This window comes from Aquarana catesbeiana, linkage group LG05 (genome assembly GCF_042186555.1).
Source record: "Aquarana catesbeiana isolate 2022-GZ linkage group LG05, ASM4218655v1, whole genome shotgun sequence".
Classification (NCBI taxonomy): domain Eukaryota; kingdom Metazoa; phylum Chordata; class Amphibia; order Anura; family Ranidae; genus Aquarana; species Aquarana catesbeiana.
Genome location: NC_133328.1, coordinates 9,858,301 through 9,877,948, shown reverse-complemented (window position 1 = coordinate 9,877,948; position 19,648 = coordinate 9,858,301). Strand labels below are relative to the sequence as shown.

The following is a 19,648-nucleotide window of genomic DNA, read 5'->3' as shown; positions in this document are numbered from 1 at the left end:
GGACTGAAGCGGTTAAAAAAAGAGCTGGATGCATTTCTGAATGCACAAAAAATAACTGGATACTGGCGCTTATAGGTAAAAACTTCAGGGGTAGTTGATCCAGAGAATATCCGGTTACTTTCAGGGGGGGATCAGGAAAAGAAAAAAATTCTCTGCCGTTAGCACAAATTTGATCAAGCTTTATTGTTTTTTTGTTTTTTTTGTTTTTTTTTAGCCTTCCTCTGGATCAATTGGGGTATTGAATTGTATATATGGATGTTTTCTATTTGTACGTTATACTTTTTTTCTATTGATTGAACAAGATGGATTTGTGTCTTTTTTTAGCGAGACTAACTACATGACTACCATATGTAACCTTTGTTACCAACAAGGGTGGATGGAACTTTTTTGAGGAGTGCCTTATGCCGCGTACACACGACCGGACTTTACGGCATACTTGGTTCGGCGGACCGGAGCCCGTTGGACAATTCGATCGTGTGTGGGCTCCAGAGGACTTTTTTCCCCAAAAAGTTCGACGGACCTAGAAATAAAACATGTTTCAAATCTTTTCGACGGACTCGAGTCCAGTCGAAAAGTCCGCTCGTCTGTATGCTAGTCCGACGGACAAAAACCGACGCTAGGGCAGCTATTGGCTACTGGCTATGAACTTCCTTGTTTTAGTCCGGTCGTACATCATCACGTACAAATCCGTCGGACTTTCATTGATCGTGTGTAGGCAAGTCCGTTCATTCGTAAAGTCCGTCGAAAAATCCGCAGGACAAAGTCTGCCGTAAAGTCCGCTAGTATGTACGCGGCATTAGACTATAATAGATATAATAATAGAAATGATTCGATTTTTCTTTCTCTGCTTTCTTTAAGCCAGCATACCAAGGTGTCACAAGGGCATGGCCCATTGGTATGCCGATATGAGGGAGGGGTGGGCTTAATATATATATTTAAGGCATGGGTCTCGGAACACCACATTCACAAGCCTCCTCCAGCTTACAATGGCACCACACGTAAGCATCCTACTGCTGGCAGCTCTCTGTATTGGATCAGGTAAGGGACATCATTAATATTATGATTTTTTTTTCTGGGGAATTTTCCCATTTTATAATACATTAAAAAAAAACTTTTTTTAGCAACAAGCAATTTATAAAAACAAGATACTTGCAATTCCCTTTGAGATGACTGCAGTGCAGTACCATTGGTATCCTGCTCAATGGCTGCAAGCATGCTGTAGTCTGGGGTTGGAAGAGAGAGCCCTTAGGTCCTCCTCCATTTATTTCTTTTGCCTCTACCCCCAGGCATTACCAACATCCCCCAGTTACATCCCATTGCCTCTCAGGATCTCTTCCAAGCCTACCACCTCTATGCCCTTTTCCTTTCCATCCACTCTGGACCCCTCTATATCCCTACCTACCCCAACTTGACCCTCTCCTACTTAGTTGCACTGGAATATGATTTTCCTCCACACATCACTTTCACACTTGCAGCTGGTTGTCTTTTGTGCTAAAAATGGCCTTACACCTGTTGAATTTTGTTAGAAAATAGTCCTATTTAGAACGTTTGCTCAGTTAGAGAGGGACGATTCGACAATTCGTTTTGACCAAGCAAGCAAAACAAATTAAAGGGCAACGATGGAAAATCTTTGTAGAATCCAATGGGAACACATTTCTAATTGTTGAATTCACTCACGTCGATAAAAAATTGTTATTAATCGGACAGCCCTTGTCCCTCCTACTTCCTTGGTCCTCCCTTTCCTTTCCACCTTCTCCCTTGTCTAACCCCCTTCTTTTCTTTCTCTTCTTACCTTCTCTTTTTTGCAGCCAGTTTTTCTTTTCCATGGGTCTATCCTATTAGTATAGGCCTGCCGGTAGGGACTGACTTGACAGGATGCCAACCACATCTGTCTCACAAGACCGAATTGTCCTACCTACACACGGTAGTTGCTCCCCTTTTCCCATTCCTTTTTATTTTTAGGGTCCCTAGTGCCCATTTTTTTTTTTGCTTTGCACTAGGTCTGTTTTCCTTTGAGTCTCATGCCATAGGGCCAGGACCATCTTCAATATTGATTGGACCCTGGGCAAACATTTTCTTGACCCCCCGCTCTGAGACATACAGTAATTAGCAGCTAGACTCATAATGAGTTTAATGCAGCAGACCAGGCAGCGATTTCGATTGGTTGCCAGAGGTTACAGCATATCATTACCACTCGCTGACTGGTTGCTAGAGGTTACAACATATCATTACCACTCGCTGACTGGTTGCTAGAGGTTACAGCACATCATCACCGCTCACTGATTAGTTGCTAGAGGTTATAGCACATCATTTCCGCTTGCTAATTGATTGCTAGAGATTACTGCACATCCTTACCACTCATTGATTGGTTGCTAGAGGTTACAGAACATCATTACTGCTCACTGATTGGTTTCTAGAGGTTACTGCAAATCATTATTTCTCACTGGTTGCTAGAGGTTACTGTACATAATTACTTCTGCATCAGGTTGTGAGTGTGACCAAACTGCACTCACATTGAGGGTTGTCCTATCTATAGAGTGCAGGATTGAGGGTCACACTACATAAGGAGTGCATAGTTAAAAAGAGCAGAACTCCAGCGGGTAGCGCGGGGCTGGAGGAGGCGGGTAGCGCAGGCCCAGGACCCCCAACATTGACGAGACCCTGGGCAGATGCCCCTTTTGCTCTGCGTTAAAGACGGCCCTGCATAGGGCATTGGTTTGCACAGCCTATAGCATTAGGGTGCGCACCCCAGAGCACAAACACACATATAGTAGTGCAGTAGAGCAGAGATTGGTGTCAGTAGGGCAGTGCATGGTGTCAGTTGTTTTTATTTTTATTATTTAAAAATATTTTTTACAATTTAATTTTTTAAATGATTTTTCACAATATTATTTTGTATTTTTTTTTTTTACAGTTTTTTCAGGAGCCCCATTGGGGGCTGTGGTGAAATATCAGGGGTCTAAACAGAGAGAAAGGGACACTGGAGGACAGAGGTTCCCCAGTTTCTTTCTCTGCAGCCTTAGCTGCACTTGAAGGGGAACTGCTGTTTGCTGAGCGGCTTCCTGTTCATTCACAAACTGAAACATAGTAAACATAGTTTGCTATGCTTCCGTTAAGAATGAACACAGGAGCGAATGCTCACTGTGTTCATTCATTCATCCTGAAACATCCCCTGCAGCAGCCAGCAGGAAAGGACGGAGAGACGGGGGGGGCGCCAAGAAGCAGGGGAAATCGGCAATGCACAGGGTGATGAGGGTGTGCCCAGGCACACCCTGTGCGCATGCCTATGCCATAGGGTATTTTTCAATGGTTCTGACACTTTACTAATATGCAGTTATATCATGCTGTTTCTTTCTCAATTATAAGTACTGTACTGTTTAACAGTTCTAATGTGTGTACCTCTCCACTTACCCCATGGGCTGCGTCCCCGTCATTGGACTGCACCAATGTGCATCCTGTTTTGTCCCCTTTTCTTTCGGGGATAATTCTTACTTATCCTCTACCTTTGTATGCTTACTTTATTCTTTACTAAAACAAGAACAAGAAAAAAAATGTTAGGCGCATGCACTTGTCAAGTCAGTTTATTTCGGAAGTAGAACTTTCCTTCTATGATAATGGAGACATTGACATGGCACTTGAATGAAAAGCCATTAGAAATCAGTCAATCCCATGAAGGGATCATCAAATGGGTCAGATGAGAGATTTTTATACTTTCTATTATGAACGAAATTCTACAATGATTAATAAATGTACCATGCCTGATATTATATCGGAGTTTTTCAGGGCTTTTTTTCCAGCGGGAATGCGGGGGAACGCAGTTCCGGTGTCTTGCCGAGAAAGTTCCCCAGGCGGATAAGGACCCCCCTGTAGTGCGCAGGCGCAGCGCTTGCGCAGTAGGAACAACAAGGGAGCCGCCGAAAAGAGCCAAAGAAGAACAGCTGATCGTCAGCTGTACACGGCGCCTGCGCACTACATTCTAACCTAAGTCCATGTTAAAGCCCCACCATCCAAGTGGACATAGAGTTAGAATATTAAAATGCCGAGCGCAGTGAGGCCGTGCCCGAAGCGTGGCGAGTGTAGCGAGCCCGCGAGGGGCCTGTTACAAAGTGGGTTTTTTTTTACTATAGTCTTGGCACGCAGGCGCCGTGTACAGCTGACTCAGGTTTTCAGCTTCGGCTCTTTTCGGCGGCTCCCTTCCTGTTCCTACTGCGCAAGCGCTGCGCCTGCGCACTACAGGGGGGTCATTATCCGCCAAGAGGAACTTTCTCAGCAGAACACTGGCACCTCCACAACTGAATGTATTTTTTGGCAAAGATTGCTGGGGTGTGCTGGAGGGTCTATTGATGCTGGCTTCTGGGGATCTGTTGTCATTGTTGGGAGTCTATTGTTATTGGGCAGGTCTATTGTTGCTGGCAGGGGGTCTACTGTTGCTGGTAAAGATCTACTATTGAGGGAGAGGTCTACTGTTGCTGGCTGCTGGAGAATCTGTTGTTGCAGGTGGGGTCTATTGTTGTTGGGGTGGTATTTTGTTGCGGGGGAAAGGTCTGTTGTTGTGTGGGGGGGTCTATTGTTGCTGGAGGGTCTACTGTTGCTGGGGTGGGGTCTATCAAATTAAAGAAAATTTACTTAGTAGCACAAAATGATACTTGGTTTTGTATTCTCTAAAAGGGACGATTTTGGGAAGTGGATAGGGGTTGGAGCCAAGAGACAGTGTTCAGAGGTGGGTAGGGGCCAGAGACGAAGGGCGACTCAGAAGGAGGGAGTTCCTGCACCCTAGAAAAAAAGCCCTGGAATTTTTACACGTCCTGATATACTCATCCTTGGGATTTACCTGACCACTGTGCTGCTTCTACAATGTATAAATGAAAAATAAGAAGAAATATAAGAAGAAGATGGATTATAAAACAATTTATTATATTTAACATGTTATAACATATAGGGCTACATTTACAAAACTTTTTTCTGTTGTTCTGGTGCTTTTTTCATTGATACAAATTCAAAAGCACTCACAATACATTTTATATCAGATCTGTATATAGTAATAGTATATAGTGATATTATATCCCTATTAACCGCTTCAGCCCCGGGAGGTTTTAACCCCTTCCTGACCAGAGCACTTTTTGCGATTCGGCACTGCATCGCTTTAACTGACAATTGCGCGGCCGTGCGACGTTGCACCCGAACAAAATTGACAGACAATTTTGACACATTTTTGGGACCCCTAGTGGCCAAATCAGGAAGCGACGTAGCATGACGCCGATTCGCACAGCCGAGCCATGTTGACGCAGTACAAGTGCGGCGGCTGGTCGGCAAGTGGTTAATCTTTCTTTTAATCAACCCTTACGAAAAAGAATTAAACTTAAAAAAACAATTCACAAAGATTCACCACACAGGTTATCAACCCTTAACCACTTTGCCTCTGGAAGAATTCTTTTCATTTTTCGCACCCACGGTAAAATCTGCATTTTTATTAAAAATTTAAAAAAATGTATTTGCCATAATAGAGAAAGTGGAGCATCTACAATACATGTGATGAACAAAGAAGTTGCTGTATATAAGATTCAAAAGTATTAGGATCATACTTGTAATAGTATATAGTTGCATAAATAATTAGTCTATTGTGCCCTGTTGGTCATCATGGTTTAATGACTATTCTGACAGACTGCTTTTGTAACTGTGTATTCTAAACAGTGGTTTTTTTTTAGTTTTTTTTTTTTTTTTGTATTGTACTTTACTAAAATTCTTCAATAAAGAATAAAGTTAGAAAAAAAAATTACAACTCGTAAACAGAACTCTGCACTTTTGACAAGTAAAAAGTTATGTAAAATCCTCAGAACATTATATATTTTGGGAACACAGAGGACCCATGGAATAAAAAGATGGAAAATATAATTTTTATATTGTTACACAATATTTGTGCAATTGTTTAGCAAATCTATATTTTTCAAGAACATTAACAAGATTCCTCCAGAAAAAAAAAAAAAAAAAAGAATTTAAAGGTGACAATATTTTTCAAATTAAGTAAAAAACATTAAAATATTTTTTTATTATGCCTATTAAAATTTGACAGAAATTTTTCACTCTTTGTTATATTGCAGCCATTTGCTAAAATTATTTACGTTCATTTTTTTTTTCTCATTAATGTACACACAGCACCCCATATTGACACAGAATTGTTGACTTTTTTGCAGATTTATTAAAAAAGAAAAACTGAAATATCACATGGTCCTAAGTATTCAGACCCTTTGCTCAGTATTTAGTAGAAGCCCCTTTTGATCTAATACAGCCATGAGTTTTTTTGGGAAAGATGCAACAAGTTTTTCACACCTGAATTTGGGGATCCTCTGCCATTCCTCCTTGCAGATCCTCTTCAGTTCTGTCAGGTTGGATGGTAAACGTTGGTGGACGGCCATTTTTAGGTCTCTCCAGAGATGCTCAATTGGGTTTAAGTCAGGGCTCTGGCTGGGCCATTCAAGAACAGTCCCGGAGTTGTTGTGAAGCCACTCCTTCATTATTTTAGCTGTGTGCTTAGGGTCATTGTCTTGTTGGAAGGTAAACCTTCGGCCCAGTCTGAGGTCCTGAGCACTCTGGAGAAGGTTTTCGTCCAGGATATCCCTGTATTTGGCCGCATTCATCTTTCCCTCGATTGCAACCAGTCGTCCTGTCTCTGCAGCTGAAAAACACATCCACAGCATGATGCTGCCACCACCATGCTTCACTGTTGGGACTGTATTGGACAGGTGATGAGCAGTGCCTGGTTTTCTCCACACATACCGCTTAGAATTAAGGCCAAAAAGTTCTATCTTGTTCTCATCAGCCCAGAGAATCTTATTTCTCACCATCTTGGAGTCCTTCAGGTGTTTTTTTTAGCAAATTCCATGCAGGCTTTCATGTGTCTTGCACTGAGGAGAGGCTTCCGTCGGGCCGCTCTGCCATAAAGCCCCGACTGGTGGAGGGCTGTAGTGATGGTTGACTTTGTACAACTTTCTCCCATTTCCCGACTGCATCTCTGGAGCTCAGCCACGGTGATCTTTGGGTTCTTCTTTACCTCTCTCACCAAGGCTCTTCTCCACCGATAGCTCAGTTTGGCTGGACGGCCAGCTCTAGGAAGGGTTCTGGTCGCCCCAAACGTCTCCCATTTAAGGATTATGGAGGCCACTGTGTTCTTAGGAGCCTTAAGTGCAGCAGAAATCTTTTTGTAACCTTGGCCAGATCTGTGTCTTGCCACAATTCTGTCTCTGAGTTCTTCAGGCAGTTCCTTTGACCTCATGATTCTCATTTGCTCTGACATGCACTGTGAGCTGTAAGGTCTTATATAGACAGGTGTGTGGCTTTCCTAATCAAGTCCAATCAGTATAATCAAACACAGCTGGACTCAAATGAAGGTGTAGAACCATCTCAAGGATGATCAGAAGAAATGGACAGCATCTGAGTTAAATATATGAGTGTCACAGCAAAGGGTCTGAATACTTAGGACCATGTGATATTTCAGTTTTTCTTTTTTAATAAACCTGCAAACATGTCAACAATTCTGTGTTTTTCTGTCAATATGGGGTGCTGTGTGTACAATATGGGGTGCTGTGTGTACAATATGGGGTGCTGTGTGTACATTAAAGAGGAAAAAAATTAACTTAAATGATTTTAGCAAATGGCTGCAATATAACAAAGAGTGAAAAATTTAAGGGGGTCTGAATACTTTCCATCCCCACTGTATGTACATGTCAGAACATAGTGTACATGCACCATTTAACTATTTTATTGTAAATAAAGAAGGAGAAATGAGGTATCCACATCCATCACGTTTCACAGGTCAATGTCCTCTTCAGGAAAGAAAGGAAAAAGAATTTCTCCATATCTGTAACATAAGCTATTTCCCAATATTACATCATGAATACAACAATACCTAAGTTGTGAACGCACAACCTACCTACAACAAAAGCAACATGTTCATATATACTACCACCATTTAAAAGAAAGACAGAGAAGACATCACCACAGGTAGGTGGTTCCAGGAGTTCAGTATTAAACCATTCCATGGTCTAAGGGAGTGTGGGGAGGGGGGGGGGGGCAATATCAAACTGGGAAACAGGCAGATAGCTCTGGTTGAAATGCGCCCCCACTAAACAGAATACATTTCTATCATAGTGGTTTAATAAATACCATTGGGGATGGACCGAGCCCCGCCCCCCCCCCGGTTCAGTTTACACCAGAACATGAGAAAAGGCAAAAAGTTCTAGCGAACATGCGAACCCTACCAAAGTCTATGGGACACGAACATGAAAAATCAAAAGTGTTCCTTTTAAAGGCTTATATGCAAGTTATTGCCATGAAAAGTATATGTGGACCCGGTTCCTGCCCCAGGGGACATGTATCAATGCCAAAAAAAGTTTTTAAAACAATTGTTTTTAAAGGAGCAGTGATTTTAATGATGCTTAAAGTGAAACAATAAAAATGAAATATTCATTTTTAAATATCATGCCTGGGGGGTCCCCTCAGTCTGCCTGTACAGTGGCACATCTGTGCGATGTATAGAACATGTTGCAGCAATAATGACATTTCCAAAGGAAAACAATGTCTTTTAAACTTGCTTGCAGCTGTAATGTATTGCCAGCTCCCGGCAAAACAGATAAAAAAAAATGAAAAAAAAAAAAGTCATGGAGTCCCCCCTCCAGTTCATATCAAGCCCTTCGGGTCCGATGTAGATTTTAAGGAGAACCTCATGCCACAAAAAAAAAAAAACGGCGTGGGGTCCCAAGCATGCAGCCTGGCAGGTCAGGAAAAGGGAGGGACAAGCGAGCACCCCCCTCCTGAACAATAACAGGCCACATGCCCTCAACATGAGGGCATGCACCATGCACCAAAGCACCATCTTGATAGGGTCAAGGGCCTCTTCCTAACAAACCTTGGCTGTGGGTGTAAGGGTCTGCGGGCGGGGGGCTTTTCGGAATCTGGTAGCCCCCTTTGACAAGGGGTCCCTCAGATCCTGCCCCCCGCAATGTGAATGGGTATCGGGTACATCATACCCCTACCCATTCACCAAAAAAGTCAAAAAGTAAAAACCAGAAGAGACAGTTTTTTGACAAATCCTTTTAAAAAAATTTTTAAAAAGTGTCCCCGTGATGTAAATCCACCGTCAATCACGCTGCTCTCTCTTTACTTTGACAGCTCTTATATAGACAAGGCCCCCTTCTGATGCCATGTAAGCAGCTTTATATAGTGTGGGGCGTGGACTTAGCCCCTGAGCCATGATTGGCCAAAGGCACCCTTCCTTTGGCCAATCATGGCTCTCAATGTACACCACACTGTGGTTGGCCAAAGCATGCAGGTCAGGGGCATGCTTTGGCCAATCAGCAGCCTTCGATGCACTGCAATCTTGCAGTGCATTATGGGCCCAATTTGGACATTTTCACTTAGGGGTGTACTGACTTTTGTTGCCAGCGGTTTAGACATTAATGGCTGTGTGTTGAGTTATTTTGAGGGGACAGCAAATTTACACTGTTATACAAGCTGTACACTCACTACTTTACATTGTAGACAAGTGTCATTTCTTCAGTGTTGTCACATGAAAAGATAGAAGAAAATATTTACAAAAATGTGAGGGGTGTACTTACTTTTGTGAGATACTGTATATAGATATAGATATATTTTTTCTTTATTTTTCTTCATTATACTCTTAAAGATATTAATAGTAATGTGGCATCATTTCCAAATCTACGTGATATAAAAAAAAGCTTAACAAACTTCATTTGGTTGCATATTAGTGAAGATCGCACATAATTAAAGATATACTTGGAACAAATTGTTACAGACTTAACACAATCTGTTTGGTTGGTTACTTTCTGATAGGGATGTCACGTAAATAAGAGTAATATAGATATCCCAGTAATAAATAAGCCAACAGACTGAGACTGAACAGCAAAATAAGATCCATATAATTAAGATTACTATCTACATAACAATATAAATAGTCCCAAGTAAAGGAAATTACCCCATTATCCCGTTTTGTGAGTCCTCACCGCCAACAAAATATTCTGCCTTCCTCCAGCCTGATTCCATATAGAGGGCATACCATTTTTATATTTTCCAGAATCGGTCAGAATCCCCCCCCCACCACTTTATCTAGATGTTTTGGTGCCAAAATGTCACCTGCATGATGACTTCACCATGCACGCATGCGCAATGACGTCACAACACCACGACACAATGTGACATAGAAAAGACATGTGAGAGATGGAGAAGATGGGGGCAGTGTAAGTGGGGGGTTGCATGCAAAGGTCAGAGCTGAAGAGGGATGCAAGTGAGATGTGGATGGGGAATGCAGAGGTAAGCAGCTGTGGAAGAATGCTGAACTCTGCTCTCTGCATGCAGTGCACCCCAAACTCTGCACTCTGCATGTATCCCTCCCTCCCAACTTTACACTCGGCATGTAATACACGCCTGATATTTAATGCCTCTTTAAGACCATCCCACTGTCATAGAAATGTGACCACCTCCAGTATTTGATGCAGTTTGCAGGGTGTGTGTGTTCGTGGTTTTGGGGGGTCATGGCTGAGTTCCTCCACTTATTTACTGGGAAAAAAAGCCCTGACCATGACATATTACACACTATTATTCTATATTCTTTAGTTCACTGCAGCACGCAGCTGGTGCACTTTGTGATTGATGTGTCCTTTGGACTCAGCTAATCACAGATTAGGGCCAATCACAGCGGCCCTTTACCACGTGATCAGCTGTGTCTAATCACAGCTGATCATGATGTAAACATACTTGATGGTTATTGACATTCCTTTCCTTGCGCTTTCACAATGCAGAGAGAGGAGAGCCGGTAACCGGCAAGTGTGAAAGGGGACATCTGCACTGATCATCAGGGCAATGATCATCAGTGTCCTGATGATCAGTGCAGTCCCAACAGTGCCCATCAGTGCTGCTAATCAGTGCCCATCAGTGCCACCTCATCAGTGCCCATCAATGCAGCCTATCAGTGCCCATCAGTGCTGCCAATCAGTGCTTCCTATCAGTGCCCGTTAGTTCTCATCAGTGCAGCCTATCAGTGCCCATCAGTGCTGTCAATCAGTGCCCATCAGTGCAGCCTATCAGTGCCCATCAGTGCTGTCAATCAGTGCCCATCAGTGCAGCCTATCAGTGCCCATCAGTGCAGCCTATCAGTGCTGTCAATCAGTGCCCATCAGTGCAGCCTATTAGTGCCCATCAGTGCTGCCTTATCAGTGCTTATCAGTGAAGGAGAAAAATTACCTGTTTGCTAAATTTTATAACAAACTAAGAAAAAATATTTTTTATTTTCTCTCAAAATGTTCGGTCTTTTTTTTTATTTATTTAGCAAAAAATTGAAAACCCAGCGGTGATTAAATACCACCAAAAGAAAGCTCTATTTGTGCGAAATAAATTATAAAAACTTCATATGGATACAGTGTTGCATGACCGCACAATTGTCATTCAAAGTGCAACAGCACTGAAAGCTGAAAATTGGCCTGGGTAGGAAGGGGATGAAAGTGCACGGTAGTGGTTAAGAAAGGCTAATCTAAAGTCAAGCCTAAATAACCCACCCCAACACCACATACATAGTGGTGAATCCATCCAGTCCTCCACTAACTGTTAATTGTCAGATTTTTTTTTTGTCGGCTTTTTTTAGTATAAATGTAGAAGTTTTATCTGCTTTTATCTAAAGATGGAGTCACACCTTAAATTGTTCTTTTACAGCCTATTCCCTGCAATGTTACACATGCACTGAACAAACCAGCAACAACAACTGCAAGACAGCGACGACCTGCCCCTCCGGAAATGGCTACTGCCAGACGGCTGTAGGAACTGTTTCAGTAGGTAAGACTTCTTAACAAAACATTACTCATCCGGCCATTAAAGAGGTTATCTACATATCTACTTCAGCCAACCACCTTGTGAATCTCCAATGGTTAGATGGTAAAAGCCATCCAGGGTCTTGGTTTTCACAGTGTCACACACCATGCCCCCCCTAGGTTTATGTGGAATTATGTGTAGAGCAGGCATCTTGGTCCCAATATCTCATGGATTGTACACCATGGTCATTCTGAATCCTGCCTACTACATGGGGAGGCCAATAAGATCCTTTACCATGATCTAGATGTGCTAGGGTTCTGAAATTTTGCAGGTTTATACATTGATATCTTAGTAATATGCATGCCAGTTTTTGTTTTTTTAGGTTGTGGTGAATTATAGTTAGAGCCAAGAGAAATGGAGTAGGTGTCATGCCGAACAAAAGTTGAATACCGAGCCGTGATTAGGTTCCTCCATCTTTAAGGGAAGTCTGCCCAAAAAATCCATAAAGAGATGTCAGCAGTGTATGCATGAAAGCTGGGTATATCAATATGATCCTGAGACTAAAGAAATGAGTAAAACATGGAAACGTGTAGAAGACATGTACAATTCCTTTAGTTCTGAATTAGTTTTTTAACAAATTTTGACATTTCGGAATTTTGACATTTCAGAATTTCGGAATTTTGACATTTCGGAATTTCGGAATTTTAACATTTCGGAATTTTGACATTTCGGAATTTCAAAATTTTGACATTTCGGAATTTCGGAATTTTGACATTTTGGAATTTCGACATTTCGGAATTTCGGAATTTCGGAATTTTGACATTTCGGAATTTTGAAATGTTGACATTTCGGAATTTTGACATTTTGGAATTTCGGAATTTTTACATTTCGGAATTTTGACATTTCAGAATTTTGAAATTTTGGAATTTCGAAATTTTTACATTTCAGAATTTTGGAATTTTGACATTTCGGAAATTTTAAAATTTGGGAATTTTGACATTTCAGAATTTTGACATTTTGGAATTTCGGATTTTTGAAATTTCGGAAATTGGAATTTGGAAGTTAGGAAATGAGAAATTTCGGAAATTAGAAAATTCGAAATTAGGAAATTTGAATATTCAAAATTTCATAAATTAAAAAATTCAAAAATTTTGACATTTGAAAATCCAAGAATAGGGATGAGCTTAGTGTTCGAGTCGAACGAATGTTCGAGTCGAACATCGTGTGTTCGGTGGTTCACCGAATTGCGAAGGTTATGGGCCGTTCGCGCTAAATTCGAGTGATGTGTCACAGCCCATAATTCACTGTGGCATTGAAGTGTATTGCTGGCTGATGATTGGCCAAGCATGCACTATGACCTGCATGCTTGGCCAACCACAGCGCTGTCTGTACAGAGAGCCATAATTGGCCAAAGCCAAGGTGGCTTTGGCCAATTATGGCTCGGGGGGTTTAGTACACGCCCCACACTATATAAGGCTGCCTGCACAGCGGCCCTGTGTAGTGTGTTCCGTGTGAGAGATAGATAGACAGAGAGACAGTGTAATTTGATTTAAGTTAGATAGAGTAGGCAGGTCGAGTCAGTTAGCTGCACTTACAGTGTATTGTGTATATATATGCATCCCAGGTGTTGTATAAATATATATATATATATATATATATATATATATATATATATATATATATATATATATACACTGTATTTAGTTTAGCTAGATCCTGTTCTTCTCTTCCTAATATACTGCCAGGCAGGCAGGTGTTTTTACAGTATTTCCAGTTACTGTACTGTGTACCCTGCCCAGTTGCATCTACAGTATAGCTACGTGAAGTCAGATGCTTGTGTAGGCTCTTGACGTATTTCCAGTTACTGTACTGTGTACCCTGCACAGTTGCACCTACAGTATAGCTACCTGAAGCCAGGTGCTTGTGCAGGCTCTTGAAGTATTTCCAGTTACTGTACTGTGTACCCTGCACAGTTGCACCTACAGTATAGCTACCTGAAGCCAGGTGCTTGTGTGGGCTCTTGACATATTTCCAGTCACTGTACTGTGTACCCTGCACAGTTGCACCTACAGTAAAGCTACCTGAAGCCAGGTGCTTGTGTAGGCTCTTGACATATTTCCAGTTACTGTACTGTGTACCCTGCACAGTTGCACCTACAGTATAGCTACCTGAAGCCAGGTGCTGTGTGGGCTCTTGATGTATTTCCAGTTACTGTACTGTGTACCCTGCACAGTTGCACCTACAGTATAGCTACCTGAAGCCAGGTGCTTGTGTGCTTCTTGTGATCCTATTAATAGCACAGGCAGGCTCTTGACGTATTTCCAGGTACTGTACTGTGTATTCTGCACAGTTGCACCTACAGTATAGCTACCTGAAGCTAGGTGCTTGTGTGGGCTCTTGATGTATTTCCAGTTACTATACTGTGTACCCTGCACAGTTGCACCTACAGTATAGCTACCTGAAGCCAGGTGCTTGTGTAGGCTCTTGACGTATTTTCAGTTACTGTACTGTGTACCCTGCACAGTTGCACCTACAGTATAGCTACCTGAAGCCAGGTGCTTGTGAAGGCTCTAGACATATTTCCAGTTACTGTACTGTGTACCCTGCACAGTTGCACCTACAGTATAGCTACCTGAAGCCAGGTGCTTGTGAAGGCTCTAGACGTATTTTCAGTTACTGTACTGTGTACCCTGCACAGTTGCACCTACAGTATAGCTACCTGAATCCAGGTGCTTGTGTAGGCTCTTGACGTATTTCCAGTTACTGTACTGTGTACCCTGCACAGTTGCACCTACACTATAGCTACCTGAAGCCAGGTGCTTGTGTAGACTCTTGACGTATTTCCAGTTACTGTACTGTGTACCCTGCACAGTTGCACCTACAGTATAGCTACCTGAAGCCAGGTGCTTGTGTAGGCTCTTGACGTATTTCCAATTACTGTACTGTGTACCCTACACAGTTGCACCTACAGTATAGCTACCTGAAGCCAGGTGCTTGGGTAGGCTCTTGACGTATTTCCAGTTACTGTACTGTGTACCCTGCACAGTTGCACCTACAGTATAGCTACCTGAAGACAAGTGCAGGTGTTCTCATGCTAATAATACTACAGACAGGCAGTTGATTCTGCTAGCTGCAGTATAATCGTTATATATATACATCCCAGGTTTGTGCAGCTACATCTCACTGCAGGCCAATAGTATGTCTGGAAGGCCAACAAGGAGAGGCAGACAGTCACAAGCCAATAAAAGAGGGCAAGCAGGCTCTGTGTCTAGCCCCACTATGTCCTCCTGAAGAGTCCCCCGAACTGGTTGACCACAGTGTTGGGTACATGCTCCAGGAGAATGTGCAGAATTTTGAAGGCTCCGATGATGGTACTCAGCTAGAGGAAGGCAGTAACATGAACCCAGACAGAGGGGGTGCCCAAGAGGGACAGCAATCTTGCAGTCATGTTCCCCCTGCTGCAGCATACTGCCAGGTTTGCTCCAGTAATGAGGAAGGAGGGCATGATGAGGTCACTGACTCCATGTGGGTGCCTGATAGGAGAGAGGAGGAGGAGGCACATCACCAACAAGGCAGAATGCCCTCCAGGGGCCAGCCTAAGGGCAGCACACCGACTGCATCACACTGCAGAGCTCCGCATGTGCAGGGCGCTGCTGTTTCTGCGCATTATTCCCAAAGTTCTTTGGTGTGGGCCTTTTTTGAGACGAGTGCATCAGATCGCACTGCTGCTATTTGCAACATATGTCTCAATCGTATCTTTCGTAGCCAAAACATCTCCCGCTTGGGCACCACATGCTTGACCAGACATATGTTGACCTGCCATGCAGTTCATTGGCAAGCATACCTAAAAGACCCACACCAAAGAACAAAGAGGACCTCTCCTTGCTCCTCATCAGCTGGGATTGTCAACCCCACTATACCTTCAGTCCTCTCTGAGACCTGCACTGAGAGGAATGAAGGTATAGAATTAGGTGTGTCACAGCCAAGTACTTGCGGGCAATCTGCTATCGGTACACCGACGTCAGATTGTACCAGGCAAATTTCCCTGCCCCAGTTGCTGCACTGCAGAAAGAAGTTCGCTCCCAGCCATCCACATGCCCAGCGGTTGAATGCTAGCTTGGCAAAATTGCTAGCACTTCAACTGCTACCTTTTCATTTGGTAGACTCTGCCCCCTTCCGTGAGTTTGTGGAATGTGTAGTTCCTCAGTGGCAAGTTCCCAAACGCCACTTTTTCTCACGGAAGGCAATTCCGACTCTCTACCGGCATGTGGAAGGCAATGTCTTGGCCTCGCTAGACAGGGCGGTCAGCGGTAAGGTGCATATTACCGCTGACTTATGGTCCAGCAGGCATGGATGCATTGGGTGACTCTGCATTGGGTGACTCTGCCAGCTCATTGGGTGACTCTGCTGGCAGCTGGGACAGATGCAGGACAAGGTGCAGTAGTGTTGGAGGTTGTTCCGCCACCACGCCTCCAAAATGCCACTACTGGTGATTCTGACACACTTCTCTCCTCCACCTTTGTGGTGCTTTGTCCTTGGAACCAGCGGTGCTCCGTAGGCATTCAAGGGGCTACGCAAGTACGCAGGCCAAAAGATGCCATGCGGTGCTTGAGCTGGTGTGCTTGGGGGACAGGAGCCACACTGGGGCAGAAATTCTGTCATCTCTGCAGGGGCAGGTTCAGAGATGGTTGACGCCACGCCAACTTAAGGCAGGAATAGTGGTTTGCGACAATGGCACCAACCTCCTCTCCGCCCTCCGACAGGGACAACTGACCCATGTGCCCTGTTTGGCTCACGTCCTTAACTTGGTGGTGCAGCGGTTCTTGGGCAGGTACCTGGGCTTACAGGATGTCCTGAGGCAGGCCAGGAAAGTCTGTGCAAGAACCGCCTAATCTGTGACATGCCCACTAGGTGGAACTCAATGTTGGACATGCTGCAGCGGCTGCACACGTAGCAGAGGGCCATCACTGAGTACCTGTGCGACTATTGGCACCGGGACAGGGTCACAGGAGCTTGGTTTTTTCCCCACGCCAGTGGGCCATGATCAGGGATGCATGCACTGTCCTGTCACCATTTGAGGAGGCCACGAGGATGGTGAGCAGTGAAAGTGCATGCATCAGTGACACTGTCCCCCTTGTCCACCTGTTGGAGCACACGCTGCGTGGAATAATGGACAGGGCACTTGAGGCAGAACAGAGTAAGGAAAAGGAGGACTTCCTTACCCCTCAAGGCCCCCTTTATCCAGACAGTGTTCCTGCGTTCCCGCTGATCACACAGGAAGAGGACGAGGAGGAGGAGGATTGTGTCAGCATGGAGGTGGAGCCTGGCACTCAGCATCAGCAGCAGTCTTTAAGGGATCATTTACAGTCCCAAGAAACCCATGGACTTGTACGTGGCTGGGAGGAGGTGGCTGCAAATCATGTCATCCTTAGTGACCCAGAGGACTCCGGACCGAATGTCTCAGCAAACCTATGCTGCATGGCCTCCCTGATCCTGCAAAGCCTGCGGAAGTATCCTTGTATTCGTGGTATCAAGGAGGGGGATCGTTACTGGCTGGCAACCCTCCTTGATCCACGTTACAAGGGTAAGGTTGCGGACCTTATCTTGCCGTCGCAGAGGGAGCAGAGGATGAATCATCTTCGGGAGGCCTTGCAGAAAGGTCTGTGCAACGCATTCCCAGAGACTGGGAGGTTACAAACTCCTGTTCCTGGACAATGTGTTGCTAAGGCTTCGGTCAGTCAAAGAAGGAGCTGTCTGACCGATGGAGGAGGTGGCCGTCTGACCGATGCGTTCAGACAATTTTTTAGTCCACAGCCCCAAGGTATGATTGGTTCTAGCAACCATCGCCAGCATCTGTTTTACATGGTGCAGGAATACCTAGGGGCAAGATCTGACTTGGACACCTTTCCTGCCGAAAATCCTCTGGGTTACTGGGTCTTGAGGATGGATCACTGGCCAGAGCTTGCACAGTATGCAATTAGGCTACTGGCCTGTCCTGCATCCAGCGTTCTTTCGAAATGCACATTCAGTGCTGCTGGAGGCTTTGCAACCGATCACAGGGTGCGCCTGGCCACCGACTCGGTCGATCGACTGACCTTCATTAAAATGAATCAGTCTTGGATCACCACCAGATACCAAGCACCTGATACTGATGTAACCGAATACATTTTTTTAAAATGTCAGATCCCTTCAATACTGCCTATGCTGATGCTGAGTGACTATCCTGTTATGCTGAGTGACTATCCTCTTCCTTCTCAATGATCATGCTGATAGCTTGTAAGAATATTTTTGTTTCTAGGCACCGCCACCAGTGGCTAAGGCCCAATTTTTCAGCCCCTGTTTAACAGGGGCGTGTAATTACATTGTTGATGCAATTCTTTGAAGCAGAGCTCGTTCCTGCGCTCCAGCTAGAATATCTGTGAGGAGTTGCAGTGTTGTGGCACCAGCACCAGTGCCTAAGGCCCAACTTTTCAGCCCCTGTTTAACAGAGGCGTGTAATTACAATGTTTGATGCAATTCTTTGCAGCAGGGCTCGTTCCTGCGCTCCAACTAGAGTATCTGTGAAGGGTTGCAGTGTTGTGGCACCAGCACCAATGCCTAAGGCCCAATTTTTCTGTCCCTGTTCAACAGGTGCATGTAATTACAATTCTTGATCTAAAATTTCACAGCAGGGCCCGTTCCAGCGCCCACCAAGAGTAACTGTGAGGACTTAAAGTGTTGTGGCACCAGCACCACCGCCATCACCAAAGGCCCAATTTTTCTGCCCCTGTTCAACAGGGGCATGTAATTACAATTCTTGATCTAATACTTCACAGCAGGGCCTTGTGAGGGCTTACAGTGTTGTGTCAACACCAACACCTAAGGCCACAATTTCTACAGAGTATATAGGGCAGGCCCCTACTTTCAAACATCCAACTTACAAACGACTCCTACTTGCAAACGGAAGGAGACAACAGGAAGTGAGATGAAATCTACCCCTAGGAAGGGAAATTCTCTCTTGTAAGAGTTAATATGGGAAAAACTTTTCTCCTTTCCACTGATGCTTTATCACCAATCCTTGTTTCACTAAAAACCCCAAATTTTCTAAAAACATTTGTCATTGTGACAGAAAGTGAGGTGAAATCTTCTGAAGAGGAGCACAGACAGCAAAACAAATGTCACAGGGGTGATAACCCTTCCCTATGTTTTCTAAAAAGCTTAAAATAGATTTTTTGGCTGGAGCTAAACACTTTAAAAATGTACCAATTCAAAATTGCAAACAGATTCTACTTAACAACAAACCTACAGTCCCTGTCTTGTTTGCACCGCCTGTATACTGCTGTTCAGAGTATATAGGGTCTGAGGGCACAAAGACCTTTCCTTTTTTTAATTTCCATACAAGCCCCAAAGGGCCTGGTAATGGACTGGGGGAACCCATGCTGTTTGTCTCACTGATTTTCATCCCTATTACCGGGACCCGACATTACATTAAAGCTGTAAGCAGTTTTAAATTACTTTTATTTCTTTAAAAATGTCACTTTGTTGCAGGGACTGTTCTAAGCACGGGAAACATGCGCCACTTTACAGGCATACTATAGACACCCCCCCAGGTACGATATTTAAAGGAATATTTCACTTTTTTTTTTTCACTTTAAGCATTATTAAAATCACTGCTCCCGAAAAAACTGCCGTTTTTAAAACTTTTTTTTGCATTGATACATGTCCCCTGGTGCAGGTCCCGGGTCCCCAAACCCTTTTTAGGACAATACCATGCAAATTAGCCTTTAAAATTAGCACTTTTGATTTTGAACGTTCGAATCTCATAGACTTCAATGGGGTTCTAAAGTTCGCGCAA

General features: G+C 43.9%; 1 protein-coding gene across 1 annotated transcript in view; it reads left to right on the top strand.

The window, feature by feature from the left end:
• The window catches only part of LOC141144068 (lymphocyte antigen 6E-like), a 41,955-nt gene that overhangs the window by 16,474 nt on the left and 5,833 nt on the right, over window positions 1-19,648 (top strand). The window contains exon 2 of the mRNA XM_073629427.1: window positions 11,719-11,838. Coding sequence (XP_073485528.1) covers window positions 11,719-11,838 — 120 coding nt within the window. The remainder of the gene's footprint in view (window positions 1-11,718; window positions 11,839-19,648) is intronic.